A 19,274-nucleotide genomic window follows, 5' to 3' on the forward strand; every position below is an offset into this window, starting at 1 on the left:
TGCCCGAAGCCAGCTGGGATAGGCTCCAGCAGCCCCCGTTACCCTTGTGAGGAGTAAGCCGTAAAATATTGATTAATATTATTTATATTATTTCACTTATATATTTAAAATAAATAACGATGCTATTATTAAAAACCACTTTTAAAATTTGATTGACATTCGGTCACGTTCGGGCTGGTATTGTTCTCGCGAGATTTGGCGCGGTGTTGCAAGCTGGACACTTGATTAGTGGGCAGAGTTGCGGAGGCGTCGAAAACAACGTGAACCTTTTCAGCGTCTTTGTGCGTGCAACCACACGGGGATTTTGCAACATTTCGCAACAGGACAAACCTAACTTTCAGGTTGTCGCGCGGAGAGGAGGCAAAAAAATAAGAGTTCGCTTTTATTGTGGTTTCGTAAGTTTTAGGGAAGTTGAAGTCCGGCTGTAGACCAGACGAGAGTTGACTCCGTAGTTGGTGGTCGACAGCAATGTCGCAGAAAGAGAGACCCACGTTTTACCAGCAGGAGGTCAACAAAGCCATATGGGAAGTCCCGGAGCGCTACCAGAACTTGTCTCCGGTTGGCTCCGGCGCGTACGGATCCGTTTGGTAAACAACTTTATGCTTCTTTTAGTGTGTCACCCAACTTTAGCCCCCACCCCGCCCATTCATTTCAATGAGGCCTACGATCGCCGTGCTAAAGCTTGTTAGCATGTCCTCACCGATAGCATTTGTTGTCAGAAAAACTTTTACAGCACATGAATTGAATTTATTAGTTTGGAAATGCTGACACCGATGGTCTGCATTTATATGCTCAAAAAAACTTGACGCAGTAAGAATTGCAAAGTTGAACGTTCCAGCCCTATGACGTAGGTTAGCGTCACATAGCTCACTTGTGGAGGCCGTGATGCTCTGGATAAAGTGCTGAGAATGCATGCAAAAATGCATTAAACAGGATTTCGTTTATTGAATGCAACGGGAGAATAATACATTGTGGCCAAATGCATTTAATGCAACAGAAGAATACGATTGTGAATAAGTGCATGTTAATATAGCTTCAGCTTGCTTGCCATTGAAAAACCATGCTTGTCATCATGCTTCTCTGGACTCACTGGTCACCAGTCAGTGTCAGGGCCCAAATATATCCAAATGAAAGTTACAAGCTTGCAAGTTCCAAACAAAACAGAGATAACCGTTTTTGACAAAAAGGATTGCTCTTAGTAAACACTCGGGAGTGACTGTCTGCAAAGGCCAAAGATCATCCCAAATAATGTGTACATTTTTTCAGCAGCTATCAATCACTAAATGAGCTTTTAACAGTCGAAGAACTTATCTTTCTCGAGTGAAGGGTTGTATACTCCAAGCACACTAGGAGAAGCGTATTCACGCTGTTATCTCCTGTAGACTTGACTATTAATTGTAATGGTTTTCTGGCTATGCTGCAGCTTGGAACATATTACTACAGCGCTAAAGGATTTTCACTGGCCCTCTCACTCAACTGTAGTGTAGATTTTACAATTATGGACTGGTCGTCAATCAGTATCAGAACACAGGTTAAAAAAAGGACTGGTCACCAGTAAGGATGCATAAAGCCAAGCCAACATTCCTACTCACATTCACAATTATGGACACTGTGGTGAGGGGTGCGGACCACGGAATGGAGTGTTGCTGGGTGGGATAAGGAACTACTTGGCAAGAGGACTTATGCTGTGACAGCAAGGCGCCTCAAATTGGAAAATGTTCTTTTTGAAAGTGGCAACATTGTGACATCAGACAAGCACCGCCAATTGGAGAGGAGCTGGCGGAGTGATAGTCTTATTTTGGCAAACTTGTTCACAAGTAACGACATGATTAAACTTATACAAGTTCCCGCTGAGCCATTATTTTTTTCCCTCTGCTTCTTGTGTACTCATCCTCCTTAAAATGAGTAAAGTCGGCTTTCCTTTTGCAAGAGTGAATCTTGTTGAGGTGCGGTGTCTAACCAGTGGCAAAATCGTTTTTACTTCCTGGTAGGTTGCTATGTCAGCACTTCCGAATATGGGCACGCCAGCAACCGGTAATTTTGTTGTCGCGCAACTGTCTCACCCTGATCGAGTGCAGTGTGAAAAGGGCTTCACGTTTCTGGAATGTAGGAGGAAAAAAATCCACTTAAGCAAGGGTAGGACATCCAAACTGCACACAAGAAGGCCAGAACTGAGAGTGACTGAGACGGATACAGTCTACGGATGCAGTTGAAGAAAATGTCATACTTACCTCATTATTATCTGGAGGATTAGCTAGGGGAACCAGTGAGGGTTTTTTTTTTTTTTTTTTTTTTTTTATAAAAAGTGTGGAAAGAGCAAGCTGAGAGTTGTTGTTTTCTGCTGATGTCGCATTTTCATTCTGCTGCGCCTTGTGCAAATGATTTTCAAGGGCAGTGTGCAAATGTTTGCTTTCCAGTTCTGCTTATGATGTGAAGAGCGGCTTAAAATTGGCGGTGAAGAAGCTCTCCAGACCGTTTCAGTCCATCATCCACGCCAAGCGCACCTACAGGGAGCTGCGCTTGTTGAAGCACATGAAGCATGAAAACGTGAGTCTGCTGCGTTTGTTCCTCTCTTTTTATGATTCATTCGTTTTGTCAATTGAATTAAAGGAATCATTTCTGTGCAAGTTTGAGCATTTTAAACATTATACAAATGCAAAGTATGAAATAAACACCAATCACTGGTTAATAAACAGTAATCAGGGAGAAAATGCTTTTGTAATACACTTTAATGCAAAATTCAAATGAGTGATTAATCAATTGAATAGTCCATTTGTAAAAATATTCAATAGTGACTGCACTAACTTGACTGGATACTTCTGATTGCAGGTGATTGGCCTCTTGGATGTTTTCAGTCCAGCCACCTCCCTGAAGGAGTTCACAGATGTGTAAGTCCAATGTGTTGAAAAATTATTTATATGGAAGTTATGTACGTTTATCACAAATTTGACTGCTTGTGCTACCTGAATAGTATATATGTATAAATTTGTTTTCATTAGTTAATAGAGTTTCCAAGTGTATTAATGACACTTCTCTGACACAATTAAGAAAAATACAATATGGCTCCTTGAAAAGATTACCTCTGCAGTAAAGGTCTTACGACTGTGACCAATGATGCATGGTACATGCTGTGGTAATAGTGAAATAGGCATGCAGGAGCTGTGTGCCCCCGATCTAAAAATAGCCTGCCGAGCACAGTGTCAACCAAGAGAATCTTTCTATATAGGAGAGGAAGACTTCTACATGTGTCCTAGTATTCCAAGGGGTCTCAACTTTGCCGATTGTCGCTCTAGTGTAAACAAATGTGGACTCCAGCGGGCAGGCACTATTAATTACTTTACTGTACTCCACGTTCATGTCGTATTCGATGGTATGGGCACCTCTAACGTAGCATACTTCCATAATGTCTGTGCGGCTTACTGCGCCATGTTTACTTTATATTTAACTATTCACTGTCAGTTGTTTTCAAAGCAGAGTTCTGCAAAAGATATCTCAAATTATAAAACAAAACAAGACTGAGAAAATGATATTGATGGTAAAATATAAAGTTGTATAAGAAATACTCCATGAGCAACAATAACTTTAACATATGGCTTGATTATTTGCTTAGCAAACAGTCATTATTTCTCACACTCACGGCACACACTTTCTGCTAACTCTCGCAACAAGTACTTTGTTCAACAAAACTAAGCTAAAACTAAATAAACTTGTCCAACTTCAGACGTGTTGGCATTTCTCTTCCTAATAATTGACATGACAAGGTAAGAATCTTCAATGTACAAGCTGTACTGATTTCAAATCCAAAGCCATTTGACAAATATATTCGTTGGTGGCATTGAACAGTTGTATTCCATTTGACGAATATAAACATCCATGGCAATGAATAAGTTACAGTATATACATCTAATGTGCCATAGTTGCATCAAATTTAATGTATTTACCTGTCATGTAACATTTCCATCATTTTTTGTGTTCTATGCACCTGCAATGTAGCATAAATGCCCTGTTTTTCGGACCATAAGGTGCACTTACATCCTTTAATTTAATCAAATGTGCACCTTGTAATCTGGAGCACCTTACGAATGGGTCGTTGTTGGCTTTTCATTTCATTTTTATTTCAAATTCCTTTGTCTTATTTTTGAGTTTTCATTCACCTCCGCATCTAATTGCGTCGGTTTTTGTCATACTGGAACTACTTCCTGTATCCCGGTTTAAGAATCATAGGAAATGCAGTCCTTATTGGCCAATGCTGCAGTCGCCAGTTAGACCCAACACAAGCTGAGCTTTTCTGGCGCCATATTTCTAATTTTACAATGCGGAGCCAGACCAGCGAGAGGTAAATGACACAAACTGCTTTGAATAGCTGCTGGGGCCGAGTAAAAAAGGTTGGCTAATATCATAATAGTGAGTGCAGTGCATTAACTTGTTTGCAGCTGTTGAACTGCCAGCAAGATAGCATTTAGCGTTAGTCATTGTTGACTCACAATGTTTAAACTTTTTTTGTTTTTTTGTTTTGTTTTTTTGTCTGTTGGAGGATCCCCTCCATTCATCCACTTGAAGCAACCCCCGTGTAGTTGCACAGCAAACAAAAAAAAGCAAGCAGACACACGGTGCTACCCGAAATGACCTAGCATAACGCTAAATCTATCAAATACAGGGAGTCCTCGAGTTGTGTCGAGTTCTGTTCCTACGCGAGCAATGTAACCCGAATTTCGACTTATGTCCAATTTCCCCATTAAAGTCATTATTTACAACATCCAAATTATTTGCATAAAAAAATCTAAAATACATTAAAATAAAAAAAAGATGCTGTACAACTGTCCGACTGAAGCCCAAGTCTTTGCCGATGTTCGTCGGTGTCTCCGTTTTGCAATCTTTTAATGATGTTTTGCTTCGTTTCCATGGTAATTGCTGTTCTTTTGGCTGGACCAACATTGATAGAAGATGTAGCCTTCTTCTTCTTTGGGCCATGATGCGGAAAAAAAAAAAGAGGGCGAAAAAGCCAAAGATACTCTCACAAGTGCACAAGCGCTAGCACTAGCTAAGGCCTAAATCGCGGATGATTGATGCGGGCTATATGGCGGACCCTTGTAAAGTCAAAAACGCCTTAGGTCAAGTGCGGCTTAACTCAAAGACTTCCTGTAAACATACAGTACAATTAGAATAAACTTTTTACCATATAATGCTTCACAAAAAAATAATGTGCCTTATAACCCAGAGAGCCTTACGTATGAAAATATTTTAAAAATAGACCTGTTCATTGATACTGTGCCTAATAATGTGGTGCGGCCAACGGTCTGAGCAAATACACTGTTTACATCACATTTAATGTACGTACATAAAATGTAGCATATTTATTTCATATTTAATGTCCGTTTACCTCTAAATGTGCATATGTGATGTGTTTTATAGGATATTTAATAATTAAGTTCATATTATTTTATCAGTGTGAGTTGTTCCTCGACATTCCATTTGTGTGAGAAACATCAGTGGTCAAACCAGTTTGGGATATTTTAGCCACGCATTCATTAAACCTGCCATTAATTGACACAGGTACCTTGTAACTCACTTAATGGGCGCGGACCTCAACAACATTGTGAAATGTCAAAAGCTGACAGACGACCACGTGCAGTTCCTCATATACCAAATCCTCCGAGGGTTGAAGGTGAGTTTTCTTTGAACTTTGACGTTGCTGTGGCGCAGTGAAATAAACGAAAATTGTTAATGGACATTTTCTGCATTTTCTGTCTCCTTAGTACATCCACTCAGCAGACATCATTCACAGAGTAAGTGCAATGAAATGTTTGCCCCACATTCAATGTGAGTCGTTCTCTCGTAGCTGGCTTCTAAACACTGAGAGGGGGAAATATGGAATATTCTTCCCTGGAATAGAAAAAGATGATGGGTGATATTAAAATGGAAGCATCCATGCATCCATTTTCCTGTACCACTTCAGTCTTTCCCAGCTGACTTGGGGCACTTGGTGGGGTACACCCTGAGCTGGTTCTCAATAGGGCACATATAAAAACAACCTTGCACACTCACATTCACACCTATTAACAGTTTACAGTGTTCAATTAACTTACCATGCTTGTTTTTGGAATGTAGGAGGAAATCGGATTACCCGGGAAACCCCCAGAACAAAACAAAACACACAGAACATACAATCTTTACAGTGGAAGGCTGGAGGCCAGATTTGAACCCACGACATTAAAACTGTGAGGTGAATGTCGGACCATCAAAATGAAATCTTCAAGTTTTTTTTGTTTGTTTTTTGTTTTGTTTTTCCCCAAAATAGTCCAATTTCCAATATCCATTTTTCCCCCTTCAATTAATTTGAAAATAATTATTTCTCGTCAGGACAAAATTAGCGGACTTTGAATTATGAAATCTGCAAAAACAAAACAAAACAAAACATAATAATAATTAGTTAGACTAACAAATTTCGATAAACTCAATTTCCCAACCCAACTACCTAAGTGACCACACCTATAATAGTTATCGCCATTCTAAAAAGAACATTGTGGCCTCACACAACTTAAAAAAAAATGTTTTCTTCTTATCAGGATCTGAAACCCAGCAACCTGGCAGTAAATGAGGATTGTGAGCTGAAGGTGAGCCATCCTGCTGCATGCGGTCATCGACACGAAGCAAACACTCGTTTTTAAGCCCTGACTTGGTCTGACAGATTTTGGACTTCGGCTTGGCGCGGCACACCAACGACGAGATGACCGGCTACGTGGCCACCCGCTGGTACCGCGCCCCAGAGATCATGTTGAACTGGATGCATTACAACATGACAGGTAGGGTGACATCGAAAAAGTAGGTATACATCCACGTCGTGATACATGGAGTGGAATGCTAGTCACTAATGACTTAAAAAATAAAAATAAAATAAAAAATCTCTTATAGATGATTCCATTTTTTTTGTCCACTGAGGTTGAATTAGTGGATATAAATACGCATAGTTGAATCTGTAAACATATGCCACAAACACCAACAAAATTAGGCTATGCTAAATGGTTTGCGATTATGTTCAACATAGATAGTAGATACCGCCTTGTCTTGTTGCTGGCGCACGCAGGGTCGCCATCTTAGGTGAGTTTGGCTCCAATAAATTCATTAGAATGGTTTTATTTCTTTTGCGATTTTGACAGATTTTTTTGTTGCAAACATCAGACATGTAGAGATGATATATTTCTTTCTCTTTTAAGCCTAAAGAGACCACAAACAAATCCTAGGAAAGTATCTTAATAGTGTTTTGGTGATGGCCGGTCGGAGTCCATCAGCAATAAGTGTCCTTGCGTCAACACGAAATATTGGTTCCGGCAACATCCAGGTGCCGTAAATATGTTTCTTAAAATAGCTTTGACGCATCCATTTTTTTGCGTTGACCAATTTTTGTGTTCAACCCAACCGACTTGGTCGACTTTTTTTCCTCCAGCCCTAATGGAGTGATTATTATTCACGATGCATTATTGATGCGGTCTAGGGCTGAACGATTTTGAAAAAATTATTTGATTTTTTTTGTTTGTTTTTTTTGTTTTTTTGTGTGTGTCAAAAACAAAACAAATTAATCTATTACAATAAACAATATCTAATTTATTATACATAATTTCTAATTAAAGGCAAATGAACCGTTATTATTATTATTATTATTATTATTATTATTATTATAAATAACATGAAAGACAGTTTATTTAAATTAGTTAACTATAAACACTTTGACTTGCTGTTTTTTTGTTCAATGTGACAACTTCACGAAAATCTACCAAAACACGTGTGACGTAAACATAAATCAGTAAATTATAAGACAGATTACAATAATAACGCAAACATGTTTTTGGTTTCTCTCTTCAAATTGCAGCCATTGTAATTTAAAATTGCATTCTATTACATTGTGGTGTTGATTTGAATTTGATTAATTTTTCAGCCCTAGTTCTCAGGTATTTTTTGGTCAAAATACACAAAGGATGCCGAGTTACCTCGCATTGAACAACAATGGTTTGATTATGATGTTATAGAAACGTGTTCATAATAACATGGTGACACATTATCTCATTGATAACTTGTGCTTGTGTGTGCGTGTTACAGTGGATATTTGGTCGGTGGGCTGCATCATGGCGGAACTTCTCACAGGAAGAACTTTGTTCCCTGGAACGGACCGTATCCTTCACATGGGCGCGCCCCCTCTAGGTGCGCTGCGTGTTGGTCGTCAGTCCGATAAAAGAACTTCTTTGTGCTCTTCTTTTTCCTGTAACGCTTTTCCCTGCACATGTGAGACAGCCTGAGGTGTTATTGACTGCTTGGGCACACATAGGCTGCTTTTTCCTCACTTCCCTTCAGTCCATGCGCTTTTCACTTCAATGTTTCACTTGCGTGTTTCACTTCATTTACTTGACCACGGGCGGCGGTCTCAACTGGTGGGACAGAATTTAACTGAGAAAGATTTAACCTGCTGGACTTTGGTTTTGACAGTCATTTTATTTTTAGGAAAATTTGCGATGTGGTTCAGAGGAAGGATGGCGAAGAGGTTTTTCAAACTCAGATTTTTTTGTATATTGAGGTAAATGCTGGGAATTATGTCTTAAATTTTTTTTTTTCTCACAATAATCAGATTTATGATTTTAATCAATTTCCCACAAATTTCTTTTATTAAGCAAATTACTGATTTCTTTTTCAAAATAAATCAGTTTTTCCTTTATTAAATTAATTGAAATAGACACATTGTTGTTTTTCAAATAATGTGAAAATAGTCACGCTTGTTAACTTGACATTACACATCTATTGTCATGTAAAGTTGTACATGGGTACACACTGGACTTGTTGCCAACCAATAGTAGGGCACATGTGGGCCAACAAACGGATTGTAATGAAAACGGTGGCGGCCCACCAATTGAGAAGGTCTGCTCCGAATGGTCTGTGCTCACGCTTGGACGAGTTCATCTTTGCACGAGTCCGAGCTCGTCCGTGGACTTCCTCCTCTCTTGACAGCTTTCAGCTGAGCTCAAAAGATGCCATCTCCTCCTCGAGCTTATTCTCCTTCTCTTCCTCCTACTCCATGTTGTCTGTCTCTTCTCTTTTGCCTTCCCCCACTCCCTCCTTTCTTCTCCATCTCCTTTCCTCCTCTTCTTTCTTCTTTTCTCTCTCATCCTCCACTTCTTCTTTAATGTCCTCCTTATTCTTCTCCTCCTTCCTCCTCTGCTGTTCTTTCTTCTCCTACCCCCTTCTCCTCCTAATAACTAACTCATCATGGCCTTTTCCTTCCTCTTCCTCCTCCTTTAGCTTTCCTCTTTATTGTTCATTGTCCTCCTTGTTCTTCTCCTTCCTCCCTCGATGTTCCGTCTTCTCACCCTCTAATTCTCGTCATGGTCTTTTCCTCCTCTTCCTTACTTATCCTCCTTCCTCTTCCTCCTTTTGTTCCTCTTCTTCTTCCTCTTCCTTCTCCTTCAGTCTCCTCTTTCTTGTTCCTTCTCCTCTTTCTTCCTCCTCATCTTCTCTACGTCATCATTGTCCACCCTTCCAATTTCTCTCCTTCTTGTCCTCCTATTCCTGGTTATCATTGTATTTCCTTCTCTCCCTCTTCCACCCCTCCTTCTCCTCCCTGTTCTCTTCCCCCTCTACCCTTCATCATTCTCCTTCCTCTTTTTAATCATATTCCTTCTCCTTCCTCCTCCTTTAGCCTCCCTCTTTCTTGTTCATTCTCATCCTCCTTCATCCTAAAGTTTTCCTCTCCACTTCATCCTTCTCCACTCCTCCTACTTCTCTCCTTCTTCCCCCTCTTCCTCCTTTTTCAAATACTTCCTCCTATACCTCCATCAGTTCTTCTCCTTTTCTTCCACTCTCTGCCTCTTCCTCTTCATCTTTTACATGCTCCACCCCCTCTTCTCCTTATAGTCTGTTTCCTTCCTCCTTTCCTCTCATGATCCTGCTTCTTCATCATCCATCCCACCTTCTCCTTCCTCCTATAACTCCTCCTGCTCCTCGTCCTCATTCCTTCATCTCCCTCCTATCTTTTTTGCTCATCCTTATCTTCTGCTGCCCATTCCTCTTCTTTCTATTTCCTTTTCTCTTGTCATCTCCACCACCATCTGTTTTGTTTCCATCTTCTTCACCTCCTCCTTCCTCAACTCCTCATTTTGTTAAATTAGTTGATGCAGCTAGTTTTTGCATCTTTTGGCAGCCAATAGTCAGCTGTGCCTTCACCACCTCCATCTCTGTCATCCTCCTCCTTCTCATCTTCCCCTTCCTTTATCTTCTCTGTCTTCATCCTTTTCCTCTGCCTTCTCCTTCCTCTCCATCTTGTCATCATCCATTTTCTCCTCATCCTCCTCCCACATCCTTTTCCTCATCCACCTCCTCCTTTCCCTTTTCTGCTCTCTCCAATGATGCTTCTCGATGCACCTTGTCTACACTCCCTGTTGACACATTTGTAGAGTAGCAGCGTGACGGTGGACATGGCGAGGAGGCCGAAGACTCTCGGGCAGATCCTGCTGTCCTGTCTGTCAGCATCTTCCTTTAACACATGCCGGTAGATATTGATCAGTTGAAGCTAATCATGCTGCTGGTTGGAACGCCGGGGCCTGAGCTCTTGATGAAAATTTCTTCAGAGTCTGTGAGTTGCCGACGACCCGCCGAGGCTTTTGCTCGGTGACACTTTTTGCCCGTGCGTGCTGCCTCACTTGACCGCATGTGTTGGCTCGCTTTATCAAAACATGAGAGGCTTTGTTGGGAATCGCTCACAGTAAACCATTTTGTAATGTTTTAATCCCTCATAGTAGCTTGAGAAGCAGTGAACAACCAAAAGCCAATATGCTTGTACAGTATATCCAAAGATCTAATGTAAGGTTTCAGGTACTGTAGTGCAAATGTTCTTTGTATTCATTTTGCAAAATGCACTCAGCTAAATTTTTAAAATTCATGTCAGAATTCCCCAGATTGGGCTGAATTTGCTTCATTCAGCTCTGTAGTGGGCAACATCGTTGTCCCCAAAGCTCGTGTTCGAGGAAGAATTGACTACAAGTGAAGGAAAAAGAGGCACAGTGAGATATGGAAGCATTTTGCTTCTACGACTGACAGTCTCGGCACGCTGAAAGATACTACAAGCTATGTTTGTAAATCCTGATAGAATTTATTTTGTGGCCAAGCAGCTTGCAAAACAGCATCGTCAGAGTGTTGAAAGTGCAACAGGTTCGCAAATGTGACATATTTAAAATAGAAGCCTTTTGGATAGTACTCCATATCGGCCAATACTCAAAATCAAGTGACTTGGATGGAAAAAATTTGATTGTGCCGATCAATAATTACAATGGAAAGTCCAATAGCAGATGTTAATCTGGAATGTTGTAAATATTTGGCAGCATTGGCATGACTAGTGTTCCAATGTTTGTCATTTCACCAATAAGCACACTATATAGTACGCACACATACAATAGTATCCCTAAATAGTAATTAAGAGTTGCGTAACAAGTGAAGGATTCCCAATACATCCAAAGTATGTTTGCTGGTGGTGGATGCTGGCTTTACTCAGTCTCTCGCTCATGTCTTTTGTCTTCCGCCTGCTTCCATTCCTTCCCTTTGGCTTCTAAGCGTGGAGTTTGCTTCTCAGCGTAACAACAATGTTATGCTGAAAAGAGGCTTCCCTAACCAACTCGGCCGCTGTCGCTATACTCCCCTTGACACCAGCCTCGTAGACATAAACCAGCTTCAGCAGATAATGCGGTTGACGGGAACACCGCCGGCGTCACTAATAAACAGGATGCCCAGCCACGAGGTGAGCACGTGTAAGAGTTGTTTCTAAACTGGAGGGGCCGTGGGCCGTAGCTTGGGATCCGTAAAAAAATTGCAATCAACAAACTTAGTGAACCAATTAGGTATTTGGGTTCATTAAAAGGTTTGGAAGGATTAAAATCCCGTTTTATTTCAGATTTTTTTTAAATTTATTTAGAGGGGGGGAAAAAAAAACATCTGTTCCAGAATGAAAGGTGTAATAGTACAAGAAAAAAAGTTGCATCTTTTGATTTTTGTTTCTTAAAATGTGTCCACTTATTAAATCATTCCCTCCCAGCCATTTTCACTGAAGCAACCCGCTTCGCTCAGTTTTACTGGATTTTGACTGATTTTGCAAGGCCCACAGAATATTGTGTTCTGTTGTTATAAAAACATGGGACCTACCAAAAGAAAGATTAGTCTCTTCTTTCATCAGGAAACAAAAAGTAATTTCTATCTGCTTCCGTTTTGCAGCAATTAGCATTAGAACGTAGCTAATTTCACCATTATTCACAGATCTGTTGGAAAAACAGCTTGTTGCAACATGACCTTGGTTGATCTCTTATACTCTTCTACCACCTGCTGGACGTTTTTGTAGTAACTACCATTGCTTCAACCATTGTCTTTAGAGGCTGCATCAAAGCCTTCTGTATGCTCTAGTATTAAAAAAAAAAAAAAAAAAAAACCATAAATAACATACATAAAATGTATAAATACGTCTTTGGGACACTGGTAATATTTAAAATAGGACGTATTTATACGTTTTTGGAGCAAATGAGTTAAACTTTTATTTTAATATATTAAAAATTTATTGTAAAAATACTACTTTATTCTGATATCATTACATTTTTATTCCCTGAAAACCATAAATTTTTTATTCCACTGTTGAATTTGTTTCTCAAAATAACTGGCCATTTTGGCTGGAAACATAAGGGGCATAAACAAATTTTGGCTGGAAACATAAGGGGCATAAACAATGTTTTTATTAATATGGCTGTAAATTATTGGACACAGATCACATATACGGCATTTTCACAATAATTAACATTGTTAACTGAATAACACTGACACTGCTAGTCAAAAAAAGAAGAATTAGTGTTTGTAAAGTCAGAATATTGATGACTGATGAAGCGCGTGTATTGGATCTCAGACATCATAAGCTTATGTATGCAAAACATTTTGCATAATATTTCATTTGCTATACTTCTGGTTTGACAATATAGAAACATGGACTGCATAGTGATGATGAAGCAAAAATGCTAATGCATCGCCTCCTAAGTTCTTTAATTGGGGACCAATCAAATTGCTGCTGTTGTCTTTGCTGGGGCATATTTTCATGTTATTTGGTGATTTGCGCTGATATGCTCCTTCTTTAACCACTGTTATAACCACAAAAGCTGTCTTTGTTGTTTTGGCTTACATAGTTGGGTAACATACTATCTATACCTTATTTAGCGAGACCTGCTCTAATTGGCAGATCCGGTTTATTGATGCTGAGTCTTGACTTATTCTAAAGTTATAGACCAAGATCACCTTTTTGTCATATTTAAATCCCAGAATTTTCATTAACTTCCAATTAAATAATTACAAATAAGATGTTTTCTTTTACAGATAAATAAAAATAAGTGAATATTCTAAGGATAAAAAAAAAGAACCTTTTGTCAAAAATGCATGTAAATAGATCCTTAATTAGCAGGTTCATTGTTCAAAAGTTCTGTCTTATAAAATGGTGTCAAACTGCATGCCTAGGCTGGTACATATTGCTAGTCTGATAGCGTAATTGCTCCAGTAATTTTGAACTCAGTGGTGCTGTCTGAAAAACAACAACAATGTGCTTGTTAAAAATTGTTGTTGCTCTTTCTCAGAAAATGTTCAGCTATAACTTGAGCAACTATGTCGTTAGGCTAATCAGTCCAAGAGTAAAAGTCCACCCTTGTTAGCGCTCTCACTCTTCTCAAGTACAGCTGGACTGGTGAGGCAAGGTGTCCTCTGCAAAATCATTTTGGCTTGGAAACATACCTTGGGCCCCTTTCTTATTGTGCAAAACAATTTTAAAAATGATTCTGCTCATGTTTTCTGTTTCTTACCTGGTACCAAGCTGTTTTGAACTGCGGCTTCTGATGAAAAAAAAAATATATATATATATTGCCCTGAGCAATAAACTTTACAGAATTTCTAAAACCGATGAATCTCACAGCCTTAGACTGAAGTTAGCAAGTAGCAACAAGAGAATGCACGGAGCATGAATTAACGTGCTTGTTTTGAATCTGTGTAACATGTTGCTGCTTGGGATACATTTTTACAGCACTGTTTTAATTTCTTGCCAGGCCAGGAACTATATCAGCTCCTTGCCGCACATGCCCAAAAGGAATTTTGCTGACGTGTTTCTTGGTGCCAATCCGCAAGGTAATTTTGGTGTGGCGCAACACTTGTGAACTGAGTGGTTCAAAAACTTACAGAGCCCCAAACGTCACATGGGAGAGAAAACAAACTGCTTTCCCAGACGTCCACGTTGATTCTTGGAATGATGTCATATCTACAGATTAGTTTTTCATGCACATCATACCTATATCTTGGCCCCAAAATGGTACGTTAAATCTACATTGTGGCCACAATTTCACCTATGCAACGTCTGGGGCTCTAAATTCAAGGACGCGTCTGTTGAGGAAGGACGCATCTGTACTTGCTCCTGCACTCGCTCGCGAATCTAACTACTTGTTGATTTTTGCATTGGGATTTTTAACTACATTGTTGCAGAATGCCTGGCGGAAAAAGAGCTGACGAGAATGAGGAGATAAAATCTTCTCTTAAAAAACTCAGTGGAATGGTTGCCGAATTACTTGAAATGAAGAAGAGCATTGAGCCACTTCTTCAGGAAACACAGCAATTGAAGAAAGAGACACAGGAAAAAGATCGACGCATTGTTGCCTTGGAACAAAAAGTGGATGATTTGGAACAAAATCTTCGTATCAACGATGTGATAGTCACCGGTATCAAGATCAAGCCGCGCCGTGGCCCTTTGAGAGCTGCGGCTAGCACGAGCACGGAAGATTCTGACCAATATTCAGGGAACGAGACTGTGGAACAGCAAGTGACACTTCAACTCAGAGATTTGGGATTAACTGTTGATCCTGCGCACATTCAGATGTGCTTTTCGCTTCCAACTGGAGGGACACGACCACCAGCAGTTCTGATCAGGTTTGTTGACAGAAAGAAAAAGATTGCTCTTCTGAGAGACCGTCACAAGCTTCGTGGGAAACATGTCTACATTAACGAAAACCTCACCAAACGAAATGCTGACATCGCCAAAAAGGCTCGACAAATGAGAAAGAATTGACTTATCGAAAGCATGTGGACAAAAGACTGCCGAATTTTTATTCAAACTAAAGATAACTCTGGTCAACTAAAAACACGAATCGTGAAAGGAGCTGAGGAATTGGCTGCGCTTGAGAGACAACAGTAATTCACAATATCACAACAACAACAACAACATCACTAATTACCCAAAGCTGGAGTTGTATATGATTATTTGCTGACTTTGCCAAGGCTAACTCTTGTTTATACACCTGCATTGATAACATGTATTGCTGTTCCCGTTTGAATCTAAATATTGTCTGGCTCGAATTCCGTTTGGACATTTGTTCTATCAGTCAAGGCTACATGATAAGGCTGTATTGTGGCTCCAATGAATCTGCTGTCAATACGCAAAATGGGGGTTGGTGGTCTGGTTCCTGGAATGCAGCTGGCGTGGGCCGCTCTGCTGGGTGAGCTAGGCTGGGCAGCGCACTGGAGTCATCAGATCCACAACATGCTAGCAACCAGTGGTGCTACCTGACCAGAATCGAGTGCTGAAATTGCTTGAAAGCAATGCAAGCCGATCTACTCTGGAAAGCACATGTGTGAAAGCTGATCCGAGGTCAGCGAAGACCCTACTGGTGAAAGAGAAGAATTGCGCTTGCCTTGGCTGCTCGCCTGGCGGGGTGGGCTTGCTGGTGGCGTCTGGGGACCGACTCACCAGTGCCAAATGACTGGGACTAGCCACAATCTACACACGGACATTCAAGATGAACTGAGCGAGCAGTGTCTGGGATAGTATGGGATGGAAAACGCTAAAAATTCATGACTATTCTAAATAATGTATATGACTGATGCGTTATAGTAATGGGTCGATGGGGACGGGTCTTGAATAAGCTTCGGCTTCTACCCGTCAGCCCTTCTTTCAGATGTCAATGTTGCAAATGATGTGATGTGATTGATGTAAACTGTAATGTGTCCGAAAGGAAAAAATGAATAAACTAAACTAAACTAAATCTATAAAATCTGCCAAGTGATAACCTACATTCTCTCTCTCGCTTTGTTCCGAAGCTGTCGATCTACTGGAGAAAATGCTGGTTCTGGACACGGACAAGCGGATAACGGCGGCCGAAGCGCTGGCCCACCCGTACTTCACTCAGTACCACGACCCCGACGACGAGCCCGAGGCCGAGCCGTACGACCAGAGCTTTGAGAGCCGCGAACTCGAGATCGAAGAGTGGAAACGTATGTCAACAGTCTTATGCGCTAACTCTGATGCATGTATGTGTGATGGTACCTTAACTCATTCAATCCCAAAAACGTGTAAACACGTTTTTTAATACTTCGTCCGTCACTTCCAAAAACGAATTTACTTTATGTATATATATATATATATATATATGTATATATATATATATATATATATATATAAATAATTTTATTTTATTTTTTTTAAGTGCAAGAGCATACAGAAGACTTTGATACAGCTTCTGACGTGAAGAGGTAGCTCAAAGCAATGGTAGTTATAGTTAATGGTGGCTTAAAGTAATGGTAGTAGTTAGTACAAAAAACGGCCAACAGGTGACAGCAGAGTGTAAGAGATCAGCCAGGGCCATGCTGCAACAAGCTTTTTGGCACCAGGAATTTGAATATTGATGAAACTTAGCTGTTTTCTATTGCTAATTGCTGCAAAATGGAAACAGACACAAAACACCTTTTTTTCCCCCTGATGAAAGAAGAGATCTTTTGGTATATTCCATGTTTTTATAGCAATAGAACACAATATTCTGTGGGTCAAAATCCAGTAAAACAACCGGAAGCAAAGGGGGTTGCTTCAGTGAAAATGGCTGGGAGTGAATGAGTTAAAGTTATGACACTCCAGCGTTGGGAATTTGATAATAATTGTAAAGGAAGAGACATTTAATGCATTTTTTACACTATATTTATTAGTTCACAAAAGATGAGACGATATGAACATATAAACATTTTCAATTATTATCAAGACATAAAAAAAGGGATATACAATATGAAAACCTTGCAAAATAATATCAAAAAATTAAATTAGCTGCACTATACCATATATGGTACATTTCTTACAGCATAGTATTTATTTAATATAATGAATTAGTGCTGTCACTATCGTGTCTTTTCAAAATCGGTTATTCCATCGAATATGGTGATATCGACTAATATTACAATCAACCCACATACTCATGGTTCGGTATTAGGGATGTAACAATATTCAAACATCACAATACGATATGATATGAAGCTCACAATATGATAATTGTCACAATATTATTGGGAGGTTGGCGATATAAAAAAAAAAAAAGAGTTCATACAAAAAAAGCACAATATTATGCTTTTGTACATAACAGCAATGCATATTAACAACCTACAATATCTAATAACACTTAATATTGAGGCACTTGCACGCACACATTGAGTTCTTCCACATATTGACTTGCTTCACATTAAACAGTTTACATGCCCGTTCATCTGACCATTGGTGTGGAGTTTAAACATATAAGGGCCAAACATGCCTTATGAAAATTCAACTGCACTAAAAAAAAAAAAAAAACTAGCCACCAGAGGGTGCTAGAACTGCACAAATGGATTTTTTATTTTTATTTTTATTTTTTTAACAGATGATGACAATATTGTGGTAGTTTTTAATATCGCAGTATCAGGATATTGGCGCTATTTTTACATCCGTATTCGGCATCTGCAGATTCATGTTTGTGAATTTAAATATTTTTTCTTTTTAAAAATGTATTTTTTTTAATTTATTTTTTGTCCATCCCCATTTTTCGTGGAAAGCACTTAATGGTGTTTATTGGGGATCTTACTCAAGAATATTTTGAAACAAAAACAATAATTATTAATAATAATATAATAATAATTATTATTTCCCGCTCAAATGCATTTATAATGTGATCAATTATATGTGGATTTTCCGTATTTGCTGGCACTCACTATCCCACTTACATGCCTTTGATGATGTTTAACACAAATACATACTTGATAAAAATGTTCAACGATTCAGCTACATAACATAAAAACTCCAATGGTGTTCACGTGTTCTCATGCTTTTCAGGGTTGACCTATGAGGAGGTGTGCAGTTTTGAGCCGCCTATATTTGACGAGGATGACATGGAATAATGTGAAGTGGCTCCTGCCAGTATGCAGACCCCATCTGACAAGTTGTACATTTTTTCCATTAGTCTTCATACTCTCCAAAACACACAGCAAGCACCAACCTGCCTTTCACAAGGCTTTTATTCCCGGAGGAAAACATCAAACCACTAACTATGATATCTCTTTTCATCAGTGATGAAACAAGTTTCATTTTCATCTCGTCTGTTTTGGTAAAGTCACATTTTGACTCACCACTGTGACACTTGGATGCTGAAAAACTCTGACCGTTTTCGCTGTGCTATGCTGTGTTTTTGCAAGTATTTTATCAATGAGAAAAAAAAAAAGAAATGTTTATCTACGGCTCAGCATGCAAAGCTGGAACATCATCCTGGCAATATTTTTTATTCATCATTTCCTATTTTACCGTAAATGTTAATCTGCTAATTTAAAGTTGAGCGACATGTCTATCATTTTACAATTCAGTGTATATTTCAAAAAGGGCTTCACATAACAAGAGTATTTAAAATGTGCCATATTTATAATGAAATGTGCGTCACTGTCCATAATCTGTCCAAATATCTTTTGTTTGTCTAAGTACTTTACTGCTTTGTAAGTGTTATAATGCAGCAATAGAAATACTGCGTAAATGTGTAAAAGAGCTATTTCAGATCTATTTATACTTTGTGGAGGATGTATTTATGAATGAGAACTCCCATCTATTTTCAGTCCAACAGAGTGACATGTCATTTGATAAGCAAAATAAAAACTATTTTCAAGACATCTTTTGTATGTTTTCATTGTAAAAGGTGATAATAAAAAAAGAACCTCACCTGAGAGTTCACCTATAAAATTTATTATTGTAAAAATATTTCAATTACTTGTATTAACTTGTGGTTAACTTGTACTTGTACTGATTTATTGAACCACTGTTTTATAACTCGTATGCATTTTTTCAGTCGTACTGACCTGTTGAAAATCTTGGAAAAAAATATTTAGCATATACGTACTGAATATCCATCTCTTTAATATATTAAGATAATCAGATTTTATTAGTTTATATTGACGGGACTTGT

At 39.1% G+C, this 19,274-nt stretch overlaps 1 protein-coding gene across 2 annotated transcripts; it reads left to right on the forward strand.

Moving 5' to 3' along the window:
• Positions 1-208: 208 nt before the first annotated feature.
• On the forward strand, positions 209-18,981 carry mapk14a (mitogen-activated protein kinase 14a). 2 transcript variants are annotated; one of them, XM_077514163.1, is made up of 12 exons: positions 209-587; positions 2,418-2,547; positions 2,830-2,888; positions 5,554-5,665; positions 5,757-5,786; positions 6,567-6,614; positions 6,689-6,803; positions 8,095-8,166; positions 10,536-10,615; positions 14,097-14,175; positions 16,135-16,308; positions 18,161-18,981. In XM_077514163.1, the coding sequence occupies exons 1-12, from the start codon at positions 469-471 to the stop codon at positions 18,223-18,225; spliced, it is 1,083 nt and encodes a 360-aa protein (XP_077370289.1). In that variant the 5' UTR covers positions 209-468; the 3' UTR covers positions 18,226-18,981. The 2 variants fall into 2 exon arrangements, with proteins under 2 accessions (XP_077370289.1, XP_077370288.1); XM_077514162.1 differs by lacking the exon at positions 10,536-10,615 and adding an exon at positions 11,694-11,773.
• Positions 18,982-19,274: the final 293 nt, after the last annotated feature.

This window comes from Festucalex cinctus, chromosome 2 (genome assembly GCF_051991245.1).
Source record: "Festucalex cinctus isolate MCC-2025b chromosome 2, RoL_Fcin_1.0, whole genome shotgun sequence".
Classification (NCBI taxonomy): domain Eukaryota; kingdom Metazoa; phylum Chordata; class Actinopteri; order Syngnathiformes; family Syngnathidae; genus Festucalex; species Festucalex cinctus.

Bases quoted from the DNA above. Each gene is read 5' to 3' on its own strand.
- mapk14a (XM_077514163.1), top strand. From the start codon at position 469: ATGTCGCAGAAAGAGAGACCCACGTTTTACCAGCAGGAGGTCAACAAA. The intron at 588-2,417 runs GTAAACAACTTT...TTTGCTTTCCAG, and splicing joins GGCGCGTACGGATCCGTTTG to TTCTGCTTATGATGTGAAGA. The intron at 16,309-18,160 runs GTATGTCAACAG...CATGCTTTTCAG, and splicing joins CGAGATCGAAGAGTGGAAAC to GGTTGACCTATGAGGAGGTG.